Source organism: Amia ocellicauda, chromosome 12 (assembly GCF_036373705.1).
Source record: "Amia ocellicauda isolate fAmiCal2 chromosome 12, fAmiCal2.hap1, whole genome shotgun sequence".
NCBI classification, from domain to species: Eukaryota; Metazoa; Chordata; class Actinopteri; order Amiiformes; family Amiidae; genus Amia; species Amia ocellicauda.
Window position 1 is genome coordinate 10,295,386 of NC_089861.1, and position 24,331 is coordinate 10,319,716.

Below are 24,331 nucleotides of genomic sequence, written 5' to 3' on the forward strand. Positions count from 1 at the left end.
AAATACATACATACATACATACATACATACATACATACATAATACGCTAGCTCATTGTTTGAGTGGGAAGCAGTCCAGGGGTTGTCTTAATGGCATCCCCTATATAGTTTTAAATACCTGGATTATTCCATCCTTTGCAACTGCACATCTGAAACTAAAGAGATTGAGTCCTGTAACCCGATGACTCCAGTCACTCTTCTCTGAGTGCTGGAGGGGGAGAGTAGGTCTAATTAGTGCCTTTTCGAACCATCGTGTAGACAAGATGCCGCGGTGACCACAATTTCCCGATATTACCAATGCACTCAAAGTAGCACCATATCTGGCAACATCAGTGCATGTGTCTAGTTTGACCGGCCGCCTTCGATGTTGAAGTGATGTCACAATTCCAGGGCTAGCCCCACCCTATTAGTACGTCATCTCCCTTATCTTCTGTAGCACTACATTTTAAAAGACTGAAGTTCAGCGCAGGGTTAAGATAAGGCGCGCAAGCAGAGGGTCGCCGGGTACATGAGTGCATGTATAGCGGGATCGCGTAGAAACAAATCCAACGACCTTGCTTGGCCGGCGAGGGACCTGGGAATCCGCAGGCTGTAGGCGCAAACAGGACGCAGCCCGGCAGATGCTGCGATCAGTGAGTCTGCGTTAAACCCTTTGACTAGGGCTGTTCAGCATGGAAGCCCTTCACACATCAGCTATTTCTTTGTCTTTATTTCTGGGTGCACACCATATCTCGTTATTTTGAATGAGATGCAAATTGAATGTGTGGTACACTCAAAGTTTAGATTTGTTTTGTAATTTAATTACGTCCTCTCGATTTGTTTAGATGAATGAGATTATGCACCGGTCTACTAATTAGCACTGAAATACTGGCAATTAGAGGCTGCTGACTGGAAATAATAATAATAAACAAAACACAACTAAAAAGTTGGGGAATCTTAAGCCAGTCTAGTTTTGCTAGAAAATGTAGAATGAAACCAGTTGCTTCTACTTTGCTTTGTCTACTTTAAGGGGGCACCAATCTCCATTTTGTATGTTAACAGATATTGAATATGTATAGACCATCAGTAGTATAAATGGGCAACTTCAAATACTTGAATATAATAGCAATAGGACTAAATTAGTCTACTTACCATGTGCACTGTTTCTTGTGCCTTTGCTGTTTAAAATGAACGTCCCAGAAAACACTTAATTAAAAATACAACTTGTCAATTCAGTGTCTGTTCACATTTATGTATTTGGGGAGATTGTGATGTTGAACAATATTGAATCAACTCAGGCGAGGAAATGACTGTCAACATTACAGTCACGGCTACAGTGAGGGGGAAAGTATTTGATCCCCTGCTGATTTTGTATTTTAACAGTGAGAGACAGAATAACAACAAAAAAAATCCAGAAAAACGCATTTCAAAAAAGTTATCAATTGATTTGCATGTTAATGAGGGAAATAAGTATTTGACCCCTTCGACTTAGTACTTGGTGGCAAAACCCTTGTTGGCAATCACAGAGGTCAGACGTTTCTTGTAGTTGGCCACCAGGTTTGCACACATCTCAGGAGGGATTTTGTCCCACTCCTCTTTGCAGATCCTCTCCAAGTCATTAAGGTTTCGAGGCTGACGTTTGGCAACTCGAACCTTCAGCTCCCTCCACAGATTTTCTATGGGATTAAGGTCCGGAGACTGGCTAGGCCACTCCAGGACCTTAATGTGCTTCTTCTTGAGCCACTCCTTTGTTGCCTTGGCTGTGTGTTTTGGGTCATTGTCATGCTGGAATACCCATCTGCCTTGAGATCATTAACAAGATCCTCCCGTGTAGTTCTGGGCTGATTCCTCACCGTTCTCATGATCATTGAAACTCCACGAGGTGAGATCTTGCATGGAGCCCCAGACCGAGGGAGACTGACCGTTATTTTGTGTTTCTTCCATTTGCGAATAATCGCACCAACTGTTGTCACCTTCTCACCAAGCTGCTTGGCGATGGTCTTGTAGCCCATTCCAGCCTTGTGTGGGTCTACAATCTTGTCCCTGACATCCTTGGACAGCTCTTTGGTCTTGGACATGGTGGAGAGTTTGGTATTTGATTGATTGATTGCTTCTGTGGACAGGTGTCTTTTATACAGGTAACGAGCTGAGATTAGGAGCACTCCCTTTAAGAGAGTGCTCCTAATCTCAGCTCGTTACCTGTATAAAAGTCACCTGGGAGCCAGAAATCTTGCTGATTGATAAATACTAATTTCCCTCATTTAACATGCAAATCAATTTATAACTTTTTTGAAATGCGTTTTTCTGGATTTTTTTGTTGTTATTCTGTCTCTCACTATTAAAATACACCTACCATTAAAATTATAGACTGATCATTTCTTTGTCAGTGGGCAAACGTACAAAATCAGCAGGGGATCAAATACTTTTTTCCCTCACTGTATATGGGTTGATTCGGATTGAAGTGCGGTTCATGTGGAGTCCGTGTGAATCAACGATTCGTTGATCCGGATCAAACTAAGCGTGCAGTGTGAAAGCAAACGCAATTCTGGTTCAGTTGGAAAGAACCGCTCCAAACACAACCATGGCTACAACGCAAAGAAAAACTGCCTGGACTGGTGGCTCTATTGACTACAAACCATTTGAGATGCCTGATCTGATTTGTTTGTGGTTTACATAACGTCTGGGGAAAGCATTCATCTATTTTTTTTAGATGTTAATGATGAATCTACTACAACAGTAACTTTGTTCCTTTCCTTCTGTGCATCTAAATTTTAAAAGCACCAAACAAATGAAAGCCAGAGCAAGACCACAGGATGCAAAATCTCTGTAACTTTAGACAGAACTTCCGCTCAAACTGCAACGTGTGGTTATACAAGTGCAACTTCAAACCAATGGCTGCTGCATGTGGAGGACACAGACCCTTTTGTAGATTTAGGGAAACTGTTTACTTATTAGACACTAAATTCCTTGGCAAGAATACTGAATGAATGATATAGATGTATCCATGTATGGGTAGCCCATCACTGCAGCCTTTATTGATCGACTGCTAGGTGAAGGCTACCCCAAGATAGTGTTTCGACTTAGTGTCTGTTTTCCACCTCAGGCCAGCAAGCCTTTTTAATGATACCATCTTTTATGTGCTGGTGGTCTTTTTTCATCTCTTGCAATCCTTTCAATAGCTGGTTTTGTCCATCTTTGGTCTGTTCTTGCAGGGTGTCTATCCCATTGTCATTTTAACGTTTTTCACCCCTTCACTGATGTCGCACAACGGTTGTATGTTCTTGAAACGATTTTGTTTTCCTGTCTCTTCCATGCATCTTTCAATGCTTCTGTGTTTACAGGTTCTGAAGTGATTTGAGTTTAGTGAGCCGAGTCCAAAACTGGTAGAATGGAATGCATTGCTCAAATGTTTTACACTTCAAGCATATTGGGTAGATTTATTTTAAATAGCATGCAGTCTATCCCAAATGTACTCCATCCCATTTTTGCACTTATTCCATAAGATCTCCACCTGTTTCTACATCATGTTTAACATTGTTAAAACTAAAAATTTACTTGTATTGGTGTGTGTATGCATGTATATCTAGATCTAAGGAGTCACGATTTAAATAAATTGACCATTGACCACTTGTTCTGAGCTGTGCTCAACTCAGTCAGGCTTAATTTTTATCTTCTAAAGTGGATTAACTAGGCATATATTCCAAATCCCTCCCCTACCCTAATTTGGTCTTTTTGTGTTTCAGTGAGGTTGAGCCATGCATTTCTCACCAAGCAGTGGTTGAAGAGGCTCACCCTGATCTGCACCTTCGTCCTGTCTGGTGTCTTCTTCATGATGATCGACCACTCCTCCGAGCTGCACAAGAACTTCCTGCAGTTCCAGCACCAGCGGCAGTACCACATTCTGCAGAGACCCCACAGCTGCCAGACGCCTGGCCCCATCTTCCTGTTGCTGGCCATCAAGTCTGTGGCCGCCAACGCTGACCAGAGGGAAGCCATCCGCAACACCTGGGGACGACAGGGGTTGTGGGGTGGGCGGGTGGTGCGCAGGGTGTTCCTACTGGGGCAAAGCATTGGCCAGGGCAGGGACCAGGCAGAGGCACAGGTGGCAGAGGAGACTGCCCGGTATGGGGACATCCTGGAGTGGGGCTTCCATGATTCCTTCTTCAACGTGACTCTGAAGGAGCTGCTGTTCTGGCGCTGGTTCGAGGAGGAGTGTGCCGCAGGGGTCCACTATGTCCTGAAAGGGGACGACGATGTTTTTGTGAATACGGATCGAGTGCTCGCCTTCCTCGCCCTGCAGGCTGGCCCCAGCGAGAGGCTGTACGTAGGTCAGGCCATTGTTAACACCTACCCTGTGCGGATTTGGTGGAACAAGTATTATATCCCTCTGTCCATGTACTCCGGCAAGCCCTATCCGCCCTATTTGGGAGGGGGTGGGTACCTGCTGTCCAGAGAGTCCATCCTGCTGCTGCATCGAGCATCCCAGAACATCCCTCTCTTCCCCATTGATGATGCTTATGTGGGTATGTGTGCCAAGGAGGCCAAGATTGTGGCCCAGAACCACCCGGGCTTCATGTCCATTGAGTTTTCTTCCTCCCTCCACCCCTGCTCCTACTGGGGGCTGATGGTGCTCCACAAATTGACGGCCAATAACCTGCATCTGCTGTGGAGCTTCTTCAAGCAGCAGGGCCAGAGCTGCAATGCACACCCTAGCGTGCATCCCAAGATGCTGATGGGAGAGAGTTCAGGGTGAGACCTCTAGATCACGAACCCCTGGTAGAAATGGACATAGTTGTCGTATTGTGATTTAATAGATGTAGACCTTGAGAAAAGACTGCAACAACCTCAACAAACAAACCGGTTCCAGAACAGCAGTGCTCACTCCTGGTATCAATTTGTTACTTTTTGTATTTATTGGCAGAAGCCACTTTAAGAGTGCGAAAGGATATAAGTTTGTACAATTTGATTTGGCCTAGTCCATAATCTGTTTACAGCAGAACAGTAAATGCTGTTCAAACTAGTTGTTTTTACCTTTGGTCCTGGAGGACCACTCTGCTGGTTTTCATTGCACCCTAGTTGTCTGTGACCTGTTAAACCACTAAAACCTGACCAGCGTGAACTAGAATAATGATTGGTTTGTTTAATGGTTCAATGAAGAACTAATCTGGAATGAAAAGCAGCAAAGCAGGACCAGGGTTGGATACCACTGGTCTAGTATATATCCTTTGGCCTGCCTCTAAGAAGCTTTAAATATGATCAGTGTATTTACCAATTTATGAATTCACATTTTAAGCTACCTAGTGATTTGTATTTAAAGTTTTGGGGGGAAAAAGGGGGCCCATACACCTTTTAAGGGAGATATTTATTTAAAAACTATGAATGTTTAAATATTCTACTTGGGGAAGACGTTTTAAGTTTTAACATCTGCAAGAGAGGGAAACAAGTATTTTACCTTATTTGATGTAATATGAACCTGGAGATAATCGAGTGGACGTCTGATTGTCTAGCAGATTTGCATTTATCGCAAGGAAAGAAAGTTATTTCAAAGGGAGTTTCTCCACAATGCAGCCATGCTTGCTTCTCAGGTTCTGCATTTCTATGGAGGTGTTGCTACTCAGTTTCTAGAATTCAGGTTTTACTTGATTTGTCTTCGCAAATGGAAAGTGATGCAGAAAATGCACGCTTTGTAATGCCTGACACATTTGTTTTAAATGCCCTTTGGTAAGATGATGAAGCCCAGCAATAAAGAATTTCTGTCACACAAATATGTGGTGGGTAACTATTCATTGAAGTGTGATCAAAACCATTTATTTTAATTGTATTTTGCCAGAAAGGTACTCTGGAGTACATGATCAATGATATGCAGGCAATTTAAACCTTTGGTCGCTGCTCTGGGGCTTGCATGTACAAGTTTGCTTTAGGGATTTATGGTCTGCTTGTACCTTGTCTGCTATAACTAGGAACATAAAATGTAAGCGTCTCTTTTACTGAAGTAATGGAGTAGCCCAGTGGACTGAAATAAGTAACAAAACGTTATTGATAACCTGTAACCACTAATGTGAATGCTTGTCCTACAATTGTACATCAGTTAGATGCTACGTATTAAATGCACTGTAAGAGACTATATAGGTCCTAAGGGTGGTGTTGGTGAGGTCATGCTAACCCTTTTCAAGTAGAAATTATCCTTCACAATACTTCCTTGCTCTCCTTCATTCACAGGGGAGAGACTTTTTTTTTTTTAATGTCTGGTTTGAAATTGTATCTCTTTAAAGACTCTGGCACTGAATAAACCGGTTTTGCTTATCTAATCATCTCAATTCCCTCTCCGCAGGTTTGGTCAGACTTGTTTTCAGACGCATTGCTCCAGATCACTATAGGAACCTATGTGCTCCAATTGCTATAAAGATAAAAAAAAAAGCACCAAGATCGTAAGCTATGCAGGGGGTTTCATAAGTCAGTCCTGGATGTCCAAAAAACAAGAGTCCTGATACTTTGTCAAGCAAAATTAATAACTTCCAAAACCTGCACCACAAATGCATTACACAAAAGAAGTTACACACTTGAGCACGCACACTGCATTGTGAGTAATGATTAATTTGAAATGGACATTTAAAAGTGCAGGCTTACTTTAATTCTGAACAGTAAGTAATAGTCAAACTAAACCACATTTTGTTTGGGTAGGGTCACTTATTTGAATAAAAATATAACTAAGCAAATCACATGCATGAAAAACTCTGTGAAATTTCTGCACAATAGTGTTTTATGGAGGCCTTTAATATAAATGTACTTGCACCAACAAGTACTTCTGCATCTCTAAACATGGTTTTATATTTATCCTTCCTTATCCGTGTACCTGAAACAAACATCATCTACCTATTTCTACAACCTAAATATATATAGAGATCTAGGTGGGGCTCACACAATTGTTTAGTTATCTGATATCTGATAGTCTGATAGCAAACTTTAATAAAGTTCATAAAATGTCAATAAAGTAGCATGGCTAAAGCAGTGTTCATTCAACCAAAGCCTGGAGTGGAGAAGGAATGCAAATTTTACTCTGGTTTTCCGCATTTGAAGAAGGTCTATAGTTCTCTAACTGTAAATGAGTGTGAGGGGTGCTTTATTATTAGAAACTGGAAAAGGACATGCACCCGTCGGAAGAGGAAAGCACAAGAAAATGACAACTTACATGGGAACCAAACCAAAATATTTATTTTTTCCACTGAAATGTACTGATAAAACGACAGATAAAGAAAAATGCATAGGTCAGCCTGAGAACAGCCACCTAATCATAAGGGCATTGGAAAGGTGCACTCTGGGTACGAGCACATTCGCACCTTTCACTTTTATTAGCCAGATTGAGTTCAGTTAATGGGCTCAATCAGGGTTGAGGAGCACTGAGGGCCAGTGTCAACAATTTTTTCCCACCCACGTTAATAACCCAGTTCAACTCCATGTTGGATTAATTTAAGTGTATAGAGTGCTGATGATTCACAGAGACTCTAGGACTGGAGTTGTGCTCAACTGAGTCTCAAAAGAGCCCAAAGGGGACTGGGAAAAAAAAAAAAAGATTCCACAAGAGTGATGACTTTAGTCATCACTTTTGGTTTTGAAAGTCCTCGTATTTTAAACCTCATTTTGAAAAGTTGAGACAAGCAAGTTGCAAACAGAACTGGTTATTGTTAATGCATCCAAATGAGTCACACTACATATTTTAAATAACACTGATCTAAGACCCAGTAAATCTAGATCTATAACAAAAACATGTTCCTAACCAACAGCCATAGGCCTCCAGTGAATAACATTTCTCCTGCTGTATTACAGGCATGACCACCTGTTCTTGGCATGTAAACCACACCCCTTCCGAGAAGCCGAGGTTTGTAAACGTAAGAAGCACAAAGTAGACGTGGTATTAGCGCACTCAACATTTCAACTTGAACAGCAATAAAACACCATCAATGTTGTTCGCGTCGGTCACGTTGATTGGCAGATTATTAATTGAGTCGTCCAATACTACCATCACTGCAGGGGAAGCTCATCTCGGCACTGTACTCCACTTCTTTGAATTGGACTTGAATTGTAGTGTCAAGGTGGCATACTTAAGAGTCCTTTCTCAAATGAGATATCCAAGCCTTAGAGCAGTGGTCTCCAACCTGGCCCTGGTTTCAGAGGTGTCTTCAATCGGGCAGAAGATCCCATTAATCCAGACTAATGAAAATAATCACTGCAAAGCTTAGCTGGAATAGAACCAGAAGACCGTGTAGGGCTGGAGACCCCTGCTTTAAAGATTAAGCACCGCTAATGTAACTTAATTTCCTCTTCTAATCCTTTAACAGCTTCTCTAAAATCTCACTTCATTACAAAGGAGGAACCAACACAGCCCTGGAGGACTGAGCCATAAGCCAACACATAAGCACCGGGCTGGGGACAGACCCTTCCGGGACAGTCACAACTGCAGCAAAAACAAAAATGCAAGTGGCCATCCATAATAGAGTAGCAGTCTGGCAGTGTCACATTATGGGAGAATTGGGCCATTTCTCTCCAAAGAATTGAGCTTTCTGTCATGTTATGAGCCAAGGGTGTTACTGGACTCTCATAACTGCCCTTTGTATGCTTGCAGTTATAGCTGTATAGCAATCAGGAAAGGCAACAAGGCACGTTGTATGCAGACAGGCACTGGAGGGTAAACACAGCAGCCTGCACCCAAACCCCTAACTGTGGACTAATACAAAAGAGGGCATGCATGTTCCTAAATGTTACACTGTGCCATTACTTTGTGTTCATCTTGTGCGTTCGTCTCGGCCACATCGTACCCTGCTTGTGTCCTGTGCGTCTGATTGTCTGTATGCTTCTGTGGCGGTGGGGCTTGTGGCTCTGTTTGTTTGTTTGTTTGTTTGTTTGTTTGTTTGTTTGTTTGTTTGTTTGTGTGTGTGTGTGTGTGTGTGTGTGTGTGTGTGTGTGTGTGTGTGTGTGTGTGTGTGTGTGTGTGTGTGTGTGTGTGTGTGTTCAAGTCCCAGTCTAATGCACAAGTGAAACCCTGGCCATTTGACCAGTGATATCCTAGCCAACCAGTTCACACGATGATGAACAATGAGTGAAATAGAACAATGCATGTAACAAAGAGCGGTTTTAGTCAATCCTCCCCCTTGAAAACAACGTGTGCGAAAGGCAAACATCTCAGTGCCTTTAGACCAGGGGTGTCAGACTCCAGTCCTGGGGGGCCGCAGTGTCTGCTGGTTTTTGTTCCAACAGGAGCTCCCAATTACTTAAGTAGTGTCATTATTTACTCAGGCAGGCTTATATAACACTATTTTATTTTTTATAGCCGATACAATGCGTCTGACTCAAAACATTGAACCCACAGAACATTTCAGAGTCTGGAGAGAAGGGTTCAATTCATCAATTTAATTGTTTAATTAGACCAATTAAGGAGCTGAGAACTGGGCTGGAACAAAAACCAGCAGACACTGCGGCCCCCCAGGACTGGAGTATGACAACCCTGCATTACCCCTGTTGAGAGTAATTACAGAAAGAGAAGAACACCGTTCAGCAAGAAACCCACAACAAAATTTGAAAAAGTGTGTTGTGGTCACCAGAGTGCAGGGCCTTATAACATATAACGTATGTGTGGAGTTTGTGGTGCAAAATGTACTGTTGACGTGATCTCTTGTTCTCTCTTGTCCAGCCCACTCCAGACTGACTGTGAACCTCTTGGAGCCATATATGGCCCTCAGTATGCATGTAACGTGCTGAATTCGACATGTCACAGCCTTTTTGCATGCATTGCTTTCGGTTTGTGGATGAGGTATCATTTCCCCTTCCTTTGTGTGTCAATGGCCCGTCTCTGAGTCGTGGAGTTATTAGCACCGCTTACTGCAGTGTAAACAAACAAAACAAACATTTCAACATTTCAAGACATTTCAAATAAATATAAGAAATAAATACATCATAAAAAGGCAAACAAAGGATTTATGAGGAGGAAATGAAAAGCACTGTAGCAGTCTGGAGGCTGGGGGAAGGGGTTGTTGCTGGGGAGATATGTCATAGAGGATGGGTGTGAGTTTTTGGGGTGTTTGGGATTGGGTACCGATGCATGGGAGTTGTGCAGTGAGGGATCACGGGGGTTGAGGATACAAATGACTACATGGGCACCCTCTGCAAACGCTCCCGACCCCCAGCCATAGAGGGCGCTACAGTAGGCGCCCCAGCACCACCTCCTCTCGCGCCACGGCCTCGTTGCGGAAGATCTCCAGGAAGCCCAGCTTGGTGAAGAACTCCAGACGCGGGCGATCGGTGGGCAGCACCTCGCAGAACACGCCCTGTGAGCCTGAGACACATGGACACGTCGCGAGTGAGGGGCCGGGTACGAGCAGACACACACACACACACACAGTGAGAGATGGACCTACTGAATATTTCTGTGTGGACTGGATGAGAGGGCTTACCGTTGGCCTTCAATGCGGACAGCAGGGACATCACCAGGCTGCGCGTGACGCTCATGTCCATGACCTCAGGCAGCGCATCCAGCCGCAGCATGGAGGGGAAGTGGTAGAGCAGGGAGTCAGGGTAGTCTATGCGCTCTGAGTGGAAGTACCTCACCGCCTCCTGCATACAGCAGCACACCCACTCACAGCACTTTACTGTGAAATAATGAGCCCTACCACAACACCCCCCAGGCGTCCACTCTAAACAACTATTTAGACTGCATCTAAAATGGCTCAGAAGCAGCCCCACTCCCCACAGGAACTAATCTACTCTCAGCCTCGATGCTCCCTCCTATTGCAACTCTTTTGAAACACACTTGTTCTTGCACTTTGTACTGATATAACACTTCTGCTTTCACAGGAAGTAGCCTTGAACAGAATCTTGCACTCTGTGTTGTCCTTGATCACAGTTTCAGTTTTCTTTAGTTGTGACTATTGCATTCATTTTTAATTTTTGTAATAGGTTTTGCAAAACAGGTATATTTTGTAAGTCGTCCTGGGTAGGGACGTCAGGCTCTCAGCTCATCAATCAATCAAGCTAGCAAGCAACAAATAAACCTATAAAAACATTTTTTAGCAGTGAAATGAATACTGTGTTTTTACTACCTAGCCAGCTCACCCTGGTAAAAGGGCTTCTTTTCAACCAGCATGGTGTCTGAATCTCTTTTTGGTGTAACAGCACTTATATTCTGACATTTGTGCTTCGTTTGCTGTGATGTCTCAGGTAACTCCTGCTGTGAACATATGAAGCACTGGGTGCAGTTCGGTGCATCTCACCTGTGCAGCAGAGTGACTGACGTTGCCGGGGGGGCGTGGGTATTTCTCCCTCATGCTGGGCAGCCAGGTGGCCTCACACCTCTTGTGAAAGGCTCTGACGTCAAGGACCCCCAGGGCACAACCGCATAGTCCGTGCTCGTCCTCAAGCACGAAGCTGTACTCCGGGCACACTGCCAGAGATGCCCCCAGCCACCTGCACAGATGGGGTGTGGGAGTAAGACAGACACAGGATCACACTGATGCCACTCAAAATGTCACCACTTCTGTAGTTTAATTCTCCAACATTTTGTGTGTATCTGCAGGTAGTGACGTGCTTTAGTGCTCACGGGTTGAAGGGTAACATCCAAGTGTAACATCCAAAATGGCCAGTACATATCTGTGTCATGCTAGAGAGATTAAATATCACTAGTATCATACAGTTACTAAGACATCACTATTAATTTATTCCCTGAAAGACCGAACATGAGGGGTATCTAGAGAAAGGCAGCCACTGCAATTGAATGTACTATTGTAGAAAACAAATAATTCTGAAACCTTGTGCTTAAAAATATAGCTGTACAGCACTCACATTTGTCAAAGGGAATGTTCACTGAGAAACACACATATAACTCATGCCACTTTTCCACTGGCACATCCGGCCCGAACCTGAACCAACCACTAAAGGGAAGAGAAAACCCAACTACTACTTGATGTATAAAGTGATATAAAAAGCATTTCAGTAGCTTACAACTAAATATTCTGATCTTTCCCTCGTAGGTAGACTTGACCTGTATTATTAGTTGTACCAATAATTTTGTTTGAAAAATCAAATTTAAAACTTGTATAACCAAAGACACTGACTACGAAAAGAGGCGAGGCAAGCTCCTCGGAGACAGAGAGGACCTAATAATTTACAACTTATGAAATCTACATTTGTAACTACCTTAGGGGGAAGCTTGAAAGGCTATAAATGTTCTAATCTTGCCTGTTTCAAAAGCTGTGTCGCAACATGCAAATGTTTGGAATAATCCTTATTACCATGGTTCCATTTGTAAATAAAACGTTATCAGCTTTTACGATAATAGAGAGATGAGAGAACAAGATAAAGTTATTGGACGTTATAGATGAAGAAGGGAATCACTCAAAACGATATGTAACAAATTATTTAATTTAAACTCTTTGTGTCGGTCAATCCTACGATTAGCAGTAGTAGTTTGTTAAGAATTTGTTATGTATTTTATTAATGTTTGAAGTATTTGTAATGTACTTAAACCTAGTAAATCGGGTAGACCGACACTACGTGTGACTAGTTCAATTAACTCCTCCCCCCCGCTTGGCCCTGGGCCAGCACTAGGTAAGGAGCAGGACAAAAAATCATGGCCTGGTTCCGGCTCAGGTCGGATATGCCAGTGGAAAAGGGGTATATTAGGCACAGAAACCATCCATTGGAGTTGAGATATCAGACGTCACCAGACACAATTTTCAATATTCAGCCACATCTCTGAAGAGAGAGTCAGTGACTAATGTAAGGACAGATAAAACACAATGTATACTTTAAGTTAATTCCTCTTAGGTACAGCTCATGCACGAAATTCAGCTTTTTGGGCTAAAACAACCCAGACCGACGCACATCTGGCGTTGGAATGTAAACCATGGAGGTTATGTAGTTTTCTTAGTAAGATCTCTGACTCTTTACTGTTGTCTCCTCGGGTTTCTAGATTCAGCTCAGTAACTTGCATGAATCCCAGGGTTGCATAAGTCACAAGCATACTCTGCATAGGCATAACTTTGTAACGGAAAACAGACAGGTTTGTGGACTTTAGCTCAGCACTGCATTGAGAGTGCAAAAGCACCTACAGTTTGCCAACTGACCAAATCTCATCCCTTTAGACTTGGCCAGGCTTCTGTTTCTAAATACAGAGGAGCTATTTTAATACAGTTTATTCCGCTGAGTGAAGTGTTTTTGTACCCCGAGTCCACAACGTGTGCATATGAATTCATTAAAACCAAGAAATAAAAAACTGTTTTTCCCATGAATAATCCTTCTAGTACCCTATACACCATCTTAGATTTGCCAAGTTACAAAGCAGACCCATGGCAGACATACAGAGCAATGAAATGGACATGAAGTCAAATTAAATATTGAGGGAGATTAGGCCTTACAGCAGCTTAGTTTTACAAACTTACCTTGTTGAGTTGAGATTTTAATCATGACTGTGGTCTATCTGTGACATTAATACATATTAAAAGCAAAAAGCAGTCAAATCCTCTTTATTAGTGTTCACTTCAGGGCCAGCGATTTTGTTGACATGATGTCAAAGTGTGACAATAGCTTACTGGCATAAATGCATGCATTAGATAATTGTTTCTTTCCATAATATATGCCCTAACTGACATGCTTCAGTACGAGCATTTCTATGTGAAGGAGAATTTACAAATGTAACCCACAACGCTGCACAGCGAAGAAGTTTACATCAGTAGTTTAAGGTCGGGGTGTTTTTGTTTTGTTCAAGGGCCTCTGTGGCTTGCTGTGCGAGATTAACATAATCTCTCTCTCACACACACACACACACTAGGGTGTGTGTTTAAAAACAAGGTGAGACAGGACAAGATGTACAGGTTACTTTAAAACAAAGACATGGAATCCAACACTACACCATTGCTAATCTATGTTGATGATTCAGGTTAATCTTTAACTGCATACTGTAACAGAAGGATAACAATCGTGTTCAGACAGCATAATACAAAAATACAATTCTGTAGCCGTAGGCTAGTTATCCACGATAACCGTGTAATAAACCAATGGCAAGCTGCCACTTGTTTTTTTTTTGGGTGTCAGTTGTGTGTGTCTGGGTGCCATGGAGGCCCCGAGGCCAAATAAAAGTGAATATTGTACGATGGGTTTTAATGGATAGTAGTTTGATTCAAAAGTGTTCAGAGGAGTGACAATTATGACAATTGTGTAATCTTGCAAAAATAAAACTCCCATTTAAATTGAAACATTAATAAATAAAAGAAAACATTGTTTTTCATCGTGGTCCCATAAATGTGTGCAATAGAGAGTTAAACTGGATTGCACAAATCAGTATCGGGTGTTCCAAACAACAATCAACTGAGTGTTTGAGCTTTCGAAAAGGTAATCTGGGTGAAGTTCAACTAATTACTATGGTTACAAAGCTTGGGCTGTTCCCAGGGCTGTGAAACCAGGCAATAATCGAGGAAGCCCTCAGATACAAGGCATTCCAATCAAGAACTAACATAAAAACTTCACAGAAGTGAATGCTTTCATTTCAGTGTGGATAAAACTTGATAGGCAATAATATATCTACAAGCAACGATTATGGTGATACAAAAAAAAAAATGTTTTTTGTAGGTAGCAAGTCATCTCAGGTTGGAGTGTTGGGACAGAGTTTATTTTAAATGCCCTTTGTTAAAATAGTGTAGGCAAGTGGCGTGATCAAGTGATATAATAGTTGGAATACACTGGAATCAATTCACTGCTAATTTGCAATAACAATCTCCCCTGCGGTTAATCTCCTCTGCGGTTGGAAAGTAGATACACACTATAACAACACAGATGCATATCACTGTGAGTTTAGGCATTGTTCTAGTAACACTTTCAATTGGGAATGAAAAATGTTTCCATCTTGCACTGGATATCTGTTCGAACACTGATCATGTCTGATCATGTCACTTGAAAAGTTCAAGGCATTGAGGAAGCTTGTAATGTATTGACAGTTTTTCAGCACTCTTTTCTTCTGCTTCTGAAGTCAAACTTAAGAGTGAGGTCCCCACATCCTTGACCAGGACAGTCAACTCACTACACTATATGTAACCTGATTGCCATACTTCCTGAAAGGCTTTTACAGCAATGGAATGTACAATTTGACCAAAGCTTCTTGCACAGCAAAATGACCAGTAGATTGGTTACTTCATCATGTTCTGGGTTGCAAGTAACTAGTGGAAATTGTGCAACATAAATCAATCTTTACACGACCATTGCAAGACACTACCTGTATGCAGCCTACTATTACTGCCCTTATACATTTATAATACTGCACAGCAACAGAGCTTGCACCAGTGGCAATGCCAGCCATCACTGGAAAAGACCAGGACAGAGTGCGATGTATAATGAAATATGGATGAAAACGGGTCATTACTTATCCGAGAGGAATAACTTCTCTTTAGGCAGCTCAATGACTAGTATCTCATATAAATTCAATAACACGAAGCGGCTGCTTATGCCGTTGGTCAATCATCACGCATGCTGATTTGTAGAGCGGACATGTAAAAAGATGTAATATGACAAGTGAAGGAAGAAAAATAACACAAAACATTAGCAAGTTCACAGAGCAATAGCAAAAATACACTCACACTGTATAAAACATTGCCCAGAAATGTCAGTAGCTTTGCATTCCATACAGCAATAAGAAGCAACAAGGGGCCCATCATTGCACAGCAGAAGATGCGAAAATAACCTGTAAAACTGGCCTGACCTACAATTTAAGGGAACATTGTAATCCTAATTTACACTGTTTACACTGACACATTTAACATCTTTCAAGCCTTATGGGCAATTCCATTCACAAGCAAGAATTCTTGCTCTTCACGTTAGTAACGTCTAGTCCTGACATGTCCAGAAAAGTTCAGTGATTGGCACAATTATGCAGTTGATTCCCAGAAAAAAAAAAGAAAAACAGGCTTGATCTCACCCACTGCACAGTCTGATCTGAGATCCCGTTTGCTTAATTTATTTATTTATTGTAAATCTAAAGTCGAACACTGGCAATGCTCTGTTGTATATTCGTTTAACAGAGATGTTGCCACTTCATATAAATAGCAAAATTGACGCACCAATTTACTTTCTGGCATTCCCCATCTGGTAAAGACATCTTTAATGAAGATATTAACCACACAATTAGTTTTGGCGTCACGCAAAGGAAACAGTTAAATCCATTTGACATACAGTGAGGGAAAAAAGTATTTGATCCCCTGCTGATTTTGTACGTTTGCCCACTGACAAATAAATGATCAGTCTATAATTTTAATGGTAGGTGTATTTTAACAGTGAGAGACAGAATAACGACAACAAAATCCAGAAAAATGCATTTCAAAAAAGTTATACATTGATTTGCATGTTAATGAGGGAAATAAGTATTTGACCCCTTCGACTTAGTACTTGGTGGCAAAACCCTTGTTGGCAATCACAGAGGTCAGACATTTCTTGTAGTTGGCCACCAGGTTTGCACACATCTCAGGAGGGATTTTGTCCCACTCCTCTTTGCAGATCCTCTCCAAGTCATTAAGGTTTCAAGGCTGACGTTTGGCAACTCGAACCTTCAGCTCCCTCCACAGATTTTCTATGGGATTAAGGTCTGGAGACTGGCTAGGCCACTCCAGGAACATAATGTGCTTCTTCTTGAGCCACTCCTTTGTTGCCTTGGCTGTGTGTTTTGGGTCATTGTCATGCTGGAATACCCATCCACGACCCATTTTCAATGCCCTGGCTGAGGGAAGGAGGTTCTCACCCAAGATTTGACGGTACATGGCCCCGTCCATCGTCCCTTTGATGCGGTGCAGTTGTCCTGTCCCCTTAGCAGAAAAACACCCCCAAAGCATAATGTTTCCACCTCCATGTTTGACGGTGGGGATGGTGTTCTTGGGGTCATTCCTCCTCCTCCAAACATGGCGAGTTGAGTTGATGCCAAAGAGCTCGATTTTGGTCTCATCTGACCACAACACTTTCACCCAGTTCTCCTCTGAATCATTCAGATGTTCATTGGCAAACTTCAGACGGGCCTGTACATGTGCTTTCTTGAGCAGGGGGACCTTGCGGGCGCTGCAGGATTTCAGTCCTTCACGGCGTAGTGTGTTACCAATTGTTTTCTTGGTGACTATGGTCCCAGCTGCCTTGAGATCATTAACAAGATCCTCCCGTGTAGTTCTGGGCTGATTCCTCACCGTTCTCATGATCATTGAAACTCCACGAGGTGAGATCTTGCATGGAGCCCCAGACCGAGGGAGACTGACAGTTATTTTGTGTTTCTTCCATCTGCGAATAATCGCACCAACTGTTGTCACCTTCTCACCAAGCTGCTTGGCGATGGTCTTGTAGCCCATTCCAGCCTTGTGTGGGTCTACAATCTTGTCCCTGACATCCTTGGACAGCTCTTTGGTCTTGGCCATGGTGGAGAGTTTGGAATCTGATTGATTGATTGCTTCTGTGGACAGGTGTCTTTTATACAGGTAATGAGCTGAGATTAGGAGCAGTCCCTTTAAGAGAGTGCTCCTAATCTCAGCTCGTTACCTGTATAAAAGACACCTGGGAGCCAGAAATCTTGCTGATTGATAGGGGATCAAATACTTATTTCCCTCATTAACATGCAAATCAATTTATAACTTTTTTGAAATGCGTTTTTCTGGATTTTTTTGTTGTTATTCTGTCTCTCACTGTTAAAATACACCTACCATTAAAATTATAGACTGATCATTTCTTTGTCAGTGGGCAAACATACAAAATCAGCAGGGGATCAAATACTTTTTTCCCCCACTGTAGTAGTCCACTACTACCAGGAGAACTGCATTTCCATTTTCACTACGGGGAAATGGACCCATCAGATCTACCCCTAGCATCTGCCCAGGGTCTGTCACTTGAGTTGACTGTAATAGACCAGCTGGCTTACTATTGGAAGGTTAGTACTGTTGACATGTTGAACAGTCTTTGACATGCCTTCTTCTGTCTGGACACACAACGTCTAACATTCTAAGTAGTGTTTTAAAGCGTCCCACATGTCCGCCAAGGGGACCAACTTTAGAAACCTATAAAATTAACTCAGTAGGAACCACAAGTTGCAGTTTATAACCATTAGTAATGGGCATTTCATGATATAAAATACCTTGTTCCTGCACAAAAACTATGCAACCAGGTTGTTCACTGTAGCTGCAGGCAAACACGCAACCATGTCTTGTATTTTCTTGTCTCTTTTCTGTGCCTCTGCAATTTGTTCGAGAAATACTGGGATTACAGAAGTAACACTTTTGTTGTTTCCTATGAAAGATGATGTTGATACACTAGACAATACATCTGGAATGACAATGAGGCTCCCTTGGTGATGCAGGATGGCAAAATTAAACTGTTGGTGTCTTAAGGTCCATCTTGTCTAACGTGATGTGGTTTTAGGGGTGTTAAAGGCCCTGTCACAACCTCGAATGACATTCCCTCGAGAAAGTGATGCCATTTCTCCACAGCCCAAACCACCCGCAGACACTCCTTCTCAGAGACTGTATAATGTCTCTCTGCTCCAGTGAGGATTCAGGAGGCATAAGCAATTGCTTGCTCAATGCCTTCGGTACTCTGGGCCAATACAGCACCCACCACCACCTCACTGGCATCTGTGTACACTCTGAAAGCTGCAATACTTATGACATTTCCTTGAAATGCATTTGATTTTGTCGGATTGCATGAAATTCGATTACATTTTACCAATCATCAGGTGAAATCACATGAAATCGTTTGTGATGCAAAGGGAGATTAGGAACGAGATTACTGGGGTTTTATATTGAACATGTACTTTCTTGTTTCTAGATTACATAATGTCATGTCCAAATCTGTGTTTTGCTTCTAATAAATATATGTATTTTACCATGATTCATCGTTGTTGTGTTTTGTTTGTATTAATGTAATTTGAGCACTTGTACTTGAATATACAGACGAGGGACAAATTAAAGGAAAAAACAACAAAGTGTCTCAATAAGGTGTTAGCTCTTGCGATGCAGATCAGATGAGCTCTATCGCACTGGTTGTAAAATCAATTAAAATAATGTTCTTTACCATTTTACTTCACTACAATGACATTAAACAATGGAAATGAATCAATTATATGACACGATTAGAATACAATACAAACTCCCAGAATAATTGAAAAAAATATATGCATCTCCCTAACCACAGCAGATACAGGGTTAAAATATACGTTTATTTGCAAAAGAGCAATTGTGAATTGTTGCAGTCTATATTTCACCTGTGAATAATTTGTGAAAAACAGTACACGCACACACTAAGCCTGACATGCGTAACATTGTTGCATCTCCCCAACCAACTTTAATGTTCAGAAGACTAATTGTGAATTGTTTCACAGTCTCTGTTCTACCTGTGAATACTATTTCTAGAGCCTATTTAGAGTGGCTTTAGCCCCCCTGTATTTTCTCTCAGCCCCCCCAAAAATAATAGGCATATGAAGTAACGGCGAGGTCAAATAGTCCAACAAAGCACCGTCAGCCTCCCCTTGTATTTTCACTCAACTTCGCAAAACACTGTCAGCAACCCCCGTACCAGCTCTGACACCGGAAAAAAACACCATCTGCACCCCTTCCCCCATTCAGCCCCATGATTTGTGACATGTCTGAAATTGCTTGATATCCCTAAACACCTCTAGCAACAGTGTATCACTGATGCTGACATGCATCTGGAGCTCCGACAGTTACAAATAACTTTATGTGAAGACCACTTGTGAATTGTTTCAGAATGTGTCACACCTGTGAATAGTATGTATATAAACTCAGCAAAAAAAGAAATGTCCCTTTTTCAGGACACTGTATTTTAAAGATAATTTAATAAAAATCCAAATAACTTTAAAGATCTTTATTGTAAAGGGTTTACACAACGTTTTTCATGCTTGTTCAATGAACCATAAACAATGAATGAACATGCACCTGTGGAACGGTCGTTAAGACACTAACAGCTTACAGACGGTAGGCAATTAAGGTCACAGTTATTCAAACTTAGGCTTTGCCTTTTCAAATTCATCATTTGGATGCTAGAGGTGTGTAGCAATTTCTGGCAACTATCACACTGTATCTGAAAGAAGGTATATGCATGGAATCATAGTCACTGAGGAACATATAGAAAGAGCTTGACATGAGAGCTGATTATATATACACACACACACACATATATACCGGTCATTTAAAGCTCGTTCTTTCTTTTTGTGTGTGTGTGTGTGTGTGTGTATTCCACAAATCAACTAAGATAATGTCTAACAGAGTACTTATTACCTTATCTACGATTCACAAGTAAAACAAAGGCTGTGAAAGAATTCACAATCGGTCTTCTTCAAGTGACAGTTGTTTTGAAAACGCTTGGTTGGGGAGAGAGCTCTTTTCATTCATGACTGGTAGCACGGTGGAAAATCAACCTATAAAACGTCAAGATAACTTATACTAAAATTATACTAAACGGAAAGATTAAAGGATATTATTGGTACCTATTTTTTCTACTAAATGTGAGAGCACTGCAGCTCAGCTACATTATTATGCAATGCAATTATGAATATTTAATCCAGCCCATGGTAAATACACATTTCAACATTTACCTAGGCGGTAAATTGAGGCTGGTTGTCACATGGGTAGTTTGTCACACAGCTCATATCTAGCACACTAGAGGGCCCCGATACAATCAAAATGTGTGCCTTCTTCAACCACATTGTAATTTCAATTGAAAGTTCAGAAGTGAGCACAATTTTAATACATTAAGAACAGACAGATCTTTCCTTTTGAGATGGAGAGGCAGCTAGTGGAATACTTATCCAAGATGTCCGATATTTATTTTGGCATTTCTCCAAAATAAGTAGAGAAACTTGCCTTCCAGTTAGCTGTGGCAACAACCTGACGGTCATAGACAGATAAGGAGCAAACAAACTCATATTGGTTCACAAGCTTCTTAAAACACCACCCAACACTGTTAACAAGGAAACCAGCCTGTGCTGGTAACTGTGTCAGTAACTGTAACAGAGATAATATGGAGCTCAGCACCCGTATTTGTTTTGCGGGCACATCACCCTCCCATTTAAGCTGTAGGCATAACAATTACAAAGGTTTAAAGATGACCAATTAAATAGTGTATTTTATTTGCATAAAGGGATAGTGTTACTTTTGAAAACGTGAAATGTACAGTCAATTGCAAAAAATGTGTCACCTGCCTGCAACAAGGCATTGTTTATGTTCTGGTGTGGTTGGACCACTAGTTTTAAATGTTATTAATTTAACATGCTCAATAAATGTGTGGCATGGTGGTTAACACTGCTGCCTCACAGTACTGTCCAGGGTGTACTCCTGCCTTATGCCCACTGTCTGCTAGGTTTAGCTGCGGCTCACACCCAGTCAAATAATAAAGCGGATACAAAAATGAATGGATGTTCAAGAAAATAAATAGTGTTAAGCATATATGTTATGTTATTGTTTTTTAAAATTGCAATAAATATAACTGTGACGACCAATCCTATATCATGTTTCAACCAACCCTGTGACTGGGGAATGTCTATTTAAACATTTATAAATATATGTGTTATTGTAATTAAACGTATGGTTTGTATTATTAGTTACTGTAACCAAACTGGAGATAGATTATTTTGCTTTTGTCACCTTAACAAAAAGGTTGCAGGACATGAACTAACAAGGCTAAAATATTTATAAATACAGATGAATAACTCTTCATGTAATTGCTGGGCAAATATTTAAAATAAGTACAGAAACATCAAAACACTAGAAGATCGGAGAAAAAGAGCAACCCCATGTAAAAGATACACGACTATAATTTGATGAAAACTAAATGGGAGGTAAGAAATACCAGACTGAAAGGAAAAGATGTATTTAATGTTCATTTAATATTTAATGAATGGCTTTTGCCAATTTACCACAGTTTTGTGTGTACGAGGCACCAGCCGTAAGTAGCAGGAAACCTGGCACGTCTCTGCCTCTCCTCTTATCTCCTCTCCAACTTCCCATCTGCTGGTCAAGGTTCCCTGTGATGTCGTAAATGTTGTCATGTGACTCCTTCTTGCTCTGTGATTAGATACTTGTCCAGGGCAATTTCATGCAATTTTATGAAAATAGGGCTCAGCTCTATTGGTTGAAATCGGATTTCTTCTGATTTCACAATGAAATTTTGACAAAATCGTGAGTTGGATTAGGATTGCATGCAAATCGGATTTCAGGGAAATAGTTGTGTATTGTGTATAGTGGATCACTTCTTTCTTCTTCAAATTGTTCAAGGCTGCTGCAGTGTCAGAGAAACCATGGAAGAATTTATGGTACCATCTAGCATGTCCAAGAAATCGTTGTAGCATTTGTTTGGCACTGGGTTGCCTTGAGTTTCTCTGGATCTGCTGCGATCCTTTGCTTCGATTCCTGATGTCCCAAAAAGGTCTATGTTGATTTGAAGAACTTTCAGGTTAAATTTGTCTGAGAGCATTTCCCAAACACCGCCTTCAAATCTTTTAAGTGATTCTCTTTGTTTTCAGAATACATTATGATGTCCTCAATATAGACAAAGCAACATTCCCCTTTAACTCTCCTAACGCACAATCCATTAACCTTTGGAACACGGCAGAGGCATTTGTTTAAGCCAAAAGGCATCACATCGAACTGGAAGAGACCAAAGGAAGTTGAGAAGGCAGTTATTTATTTGCTTGCAGGATCCATAGCCACCTGCCAAAAACCAGACTTCAGATCAAGGGAACTAAATATACTAGCGCCTTTAAAGATTCAATAATTGCGTTAATGTTTGGCATTGGGTAGGCATCAAATTTGGTTTTATGGTTCAGCTTTTGGAACTTCATGCAGAAGCGTCATGTTCCATTAGGTTTCGCCTACCGGTGCGGCACAAGCTGATCTTGATGGGTCTATAATACCATCCTCTTGCATCTGGATGGATCACGTCTTTGGACTCACTCAGTAAACTGCAAACTCAAAGGGATCTCATCAGTAGTAATGATCTTATGAAGTGCAACTTTGGCTCTTCCAGGCCGAGAAGTACAGACATAAGTATTACATTTAATTGTGGCATTAAAATACCATGATGCTGAAAAGCAATTCAGCAGAGATAAAACAAAAAAATAAGCTTGTATTGTTTAACAACGTTTGTATTGAGGGAAGGGCGACGTGACCTTGCATTGAATTGTCTATTCTTAAAAGAAAACTGCATTAATACTATAGTATTAGTAGTATTAAATCCGTGTAGGTGTATCCACATGGAATACAGGAGAGTTAACAAGCCAGTTGATAATTGGCAGAAACCGACCGATCAGATTTCATAATTTCGAAGTTGCCTAAGTTACTGACCCAAGCTAGGCTTTAATAACCCTCCCAACGGCTTGGCAGAGGAATTGAGATATCACAATGACAATTCATATACAAAAGGGCCCACCTGTAGCTTCGCCCCTGCTAAAAACAATTGATGGAAGTACAAATTAAGATGCCAGGCACTTAAGTCTCAATCATTCGAATTTGAGCTCTAGAACGTGATAAACCAAACAAATAGCCTATCATTCAATACTCAAAGGAAAGTACAATAGTAAGCAACGCAGCACTGTGCAGCACTACGCAGCCCTGCCAGCCCTCACTTGCCTGTCTCCAATCAGGTCTGGGTGTGTCTGGGGGGCATCGGCGCCCCTCTGGGTCTTCAGGTACAGCAGCCTACAGATCCGGTACAACTCCATCTGACCAGAACACACAGGGAGAGAGGGGCTGTCAAAACTGGGGACCAACATATACACAGAGAGGCATACAGACAGACACACATTCTCCTATCTTCCAGCTTCTGCAATGGAGCAAATCTGTATTTCTGCATCAGTGCATTCTTTATTTGTTTGCCCTCCAGTTCTCATAAATATCATTGTGGGTGTGTTTGAATACAATAATTGAGCTTGCATAGAGAATAGTAAGGTAGAAGGGTAATACATTCTGATGTCAGCAGGTTTTTTTTTCATCCGTTGTGCTGCTCACCTTGTCTTTGGTCAGGTATGGGCGAATATTATAGAGTCGGGAACTGGGAAAGAGAGGAGGGGGGTGGCTGAATAGTTCATTGTTGGTTCCTATGGGCAGCAGCATCTGAAATACAGACCGAAAGACATACAGTCCCCTTTTAAATGAAGCTGACCCTTGGCACACCTGCCTACATCTGTAGGATCTTTTTATCATGCTAATAAACATATGTTATGTACTGCATATAATAATTCAGCTCAATGACGAATACCATCTCCAGAAAGTGACACACACAATACAGAGTATTACAGATCTGAAGAGCACACCTGAAAATGGGCAGAATCCACCAGTTTT

The 24,331-nt window shown here is 41.5% G+C and overlaps 2 protein-coding genes across 3 annotated transcripts in view; one reads left to right on the forward strand and one right to left on the reverse strand.

Annotated features, from left to right (window-relative positions):
- Positions 1–412: 412 nt before the first annotated feature.
- Positions 413–6,295, forward strand: LOC136764342 (N-acetyllactosaminide beta-1,3-N-acetylglucosaminyltransferase 3). Its single transcript, XM_066718315.1, has 2 exons — positions 413–631; positions 3,722–6,295. Coding segments are annotated over exons 1-2 (1,011 nt in total). The 5' UTR covers positions 413–630; the 3' UTR covers positions 4,732–6,295.
- An 868-nt stretch (positions 6,296–7,163) lies between these two features.
- Positions 7,164–24,331, reverse strand: part of LOC136764341 (protein O-GlcNAcase) — a 33,711-nt gene continuing 16,543 nt past the window's right edge. For both annotated transcript variants that reach the window (XM_066718314.1, XM_066718313.1), the window contains exons 13-17: positions 23,999–24,103; positions 23,621–23,712; positions 11,240–11,432; positions 10,424–10,583; positions 7,164–10,305 (exon numbers count right to left, since the gene is read on the reverse strand). In XM_066718314.1, the coding sequence (XP_066574411.1) occupies positions 10,169–10,305; positions 10,424–10,583; positions 11,240–11,432; positions 23,621–23,712; positions 23,999–24,103 (687 nt within the window). In that variant the 3' untranslated portion in view covers positions 7,164–10,168. The remainder of the gene's footprint in view (positions 10,306–10,423; positions 10,584–11,239; positions 11,433–23,620; positions 23,713–23,998; positions 24,104–24,331) is intronic.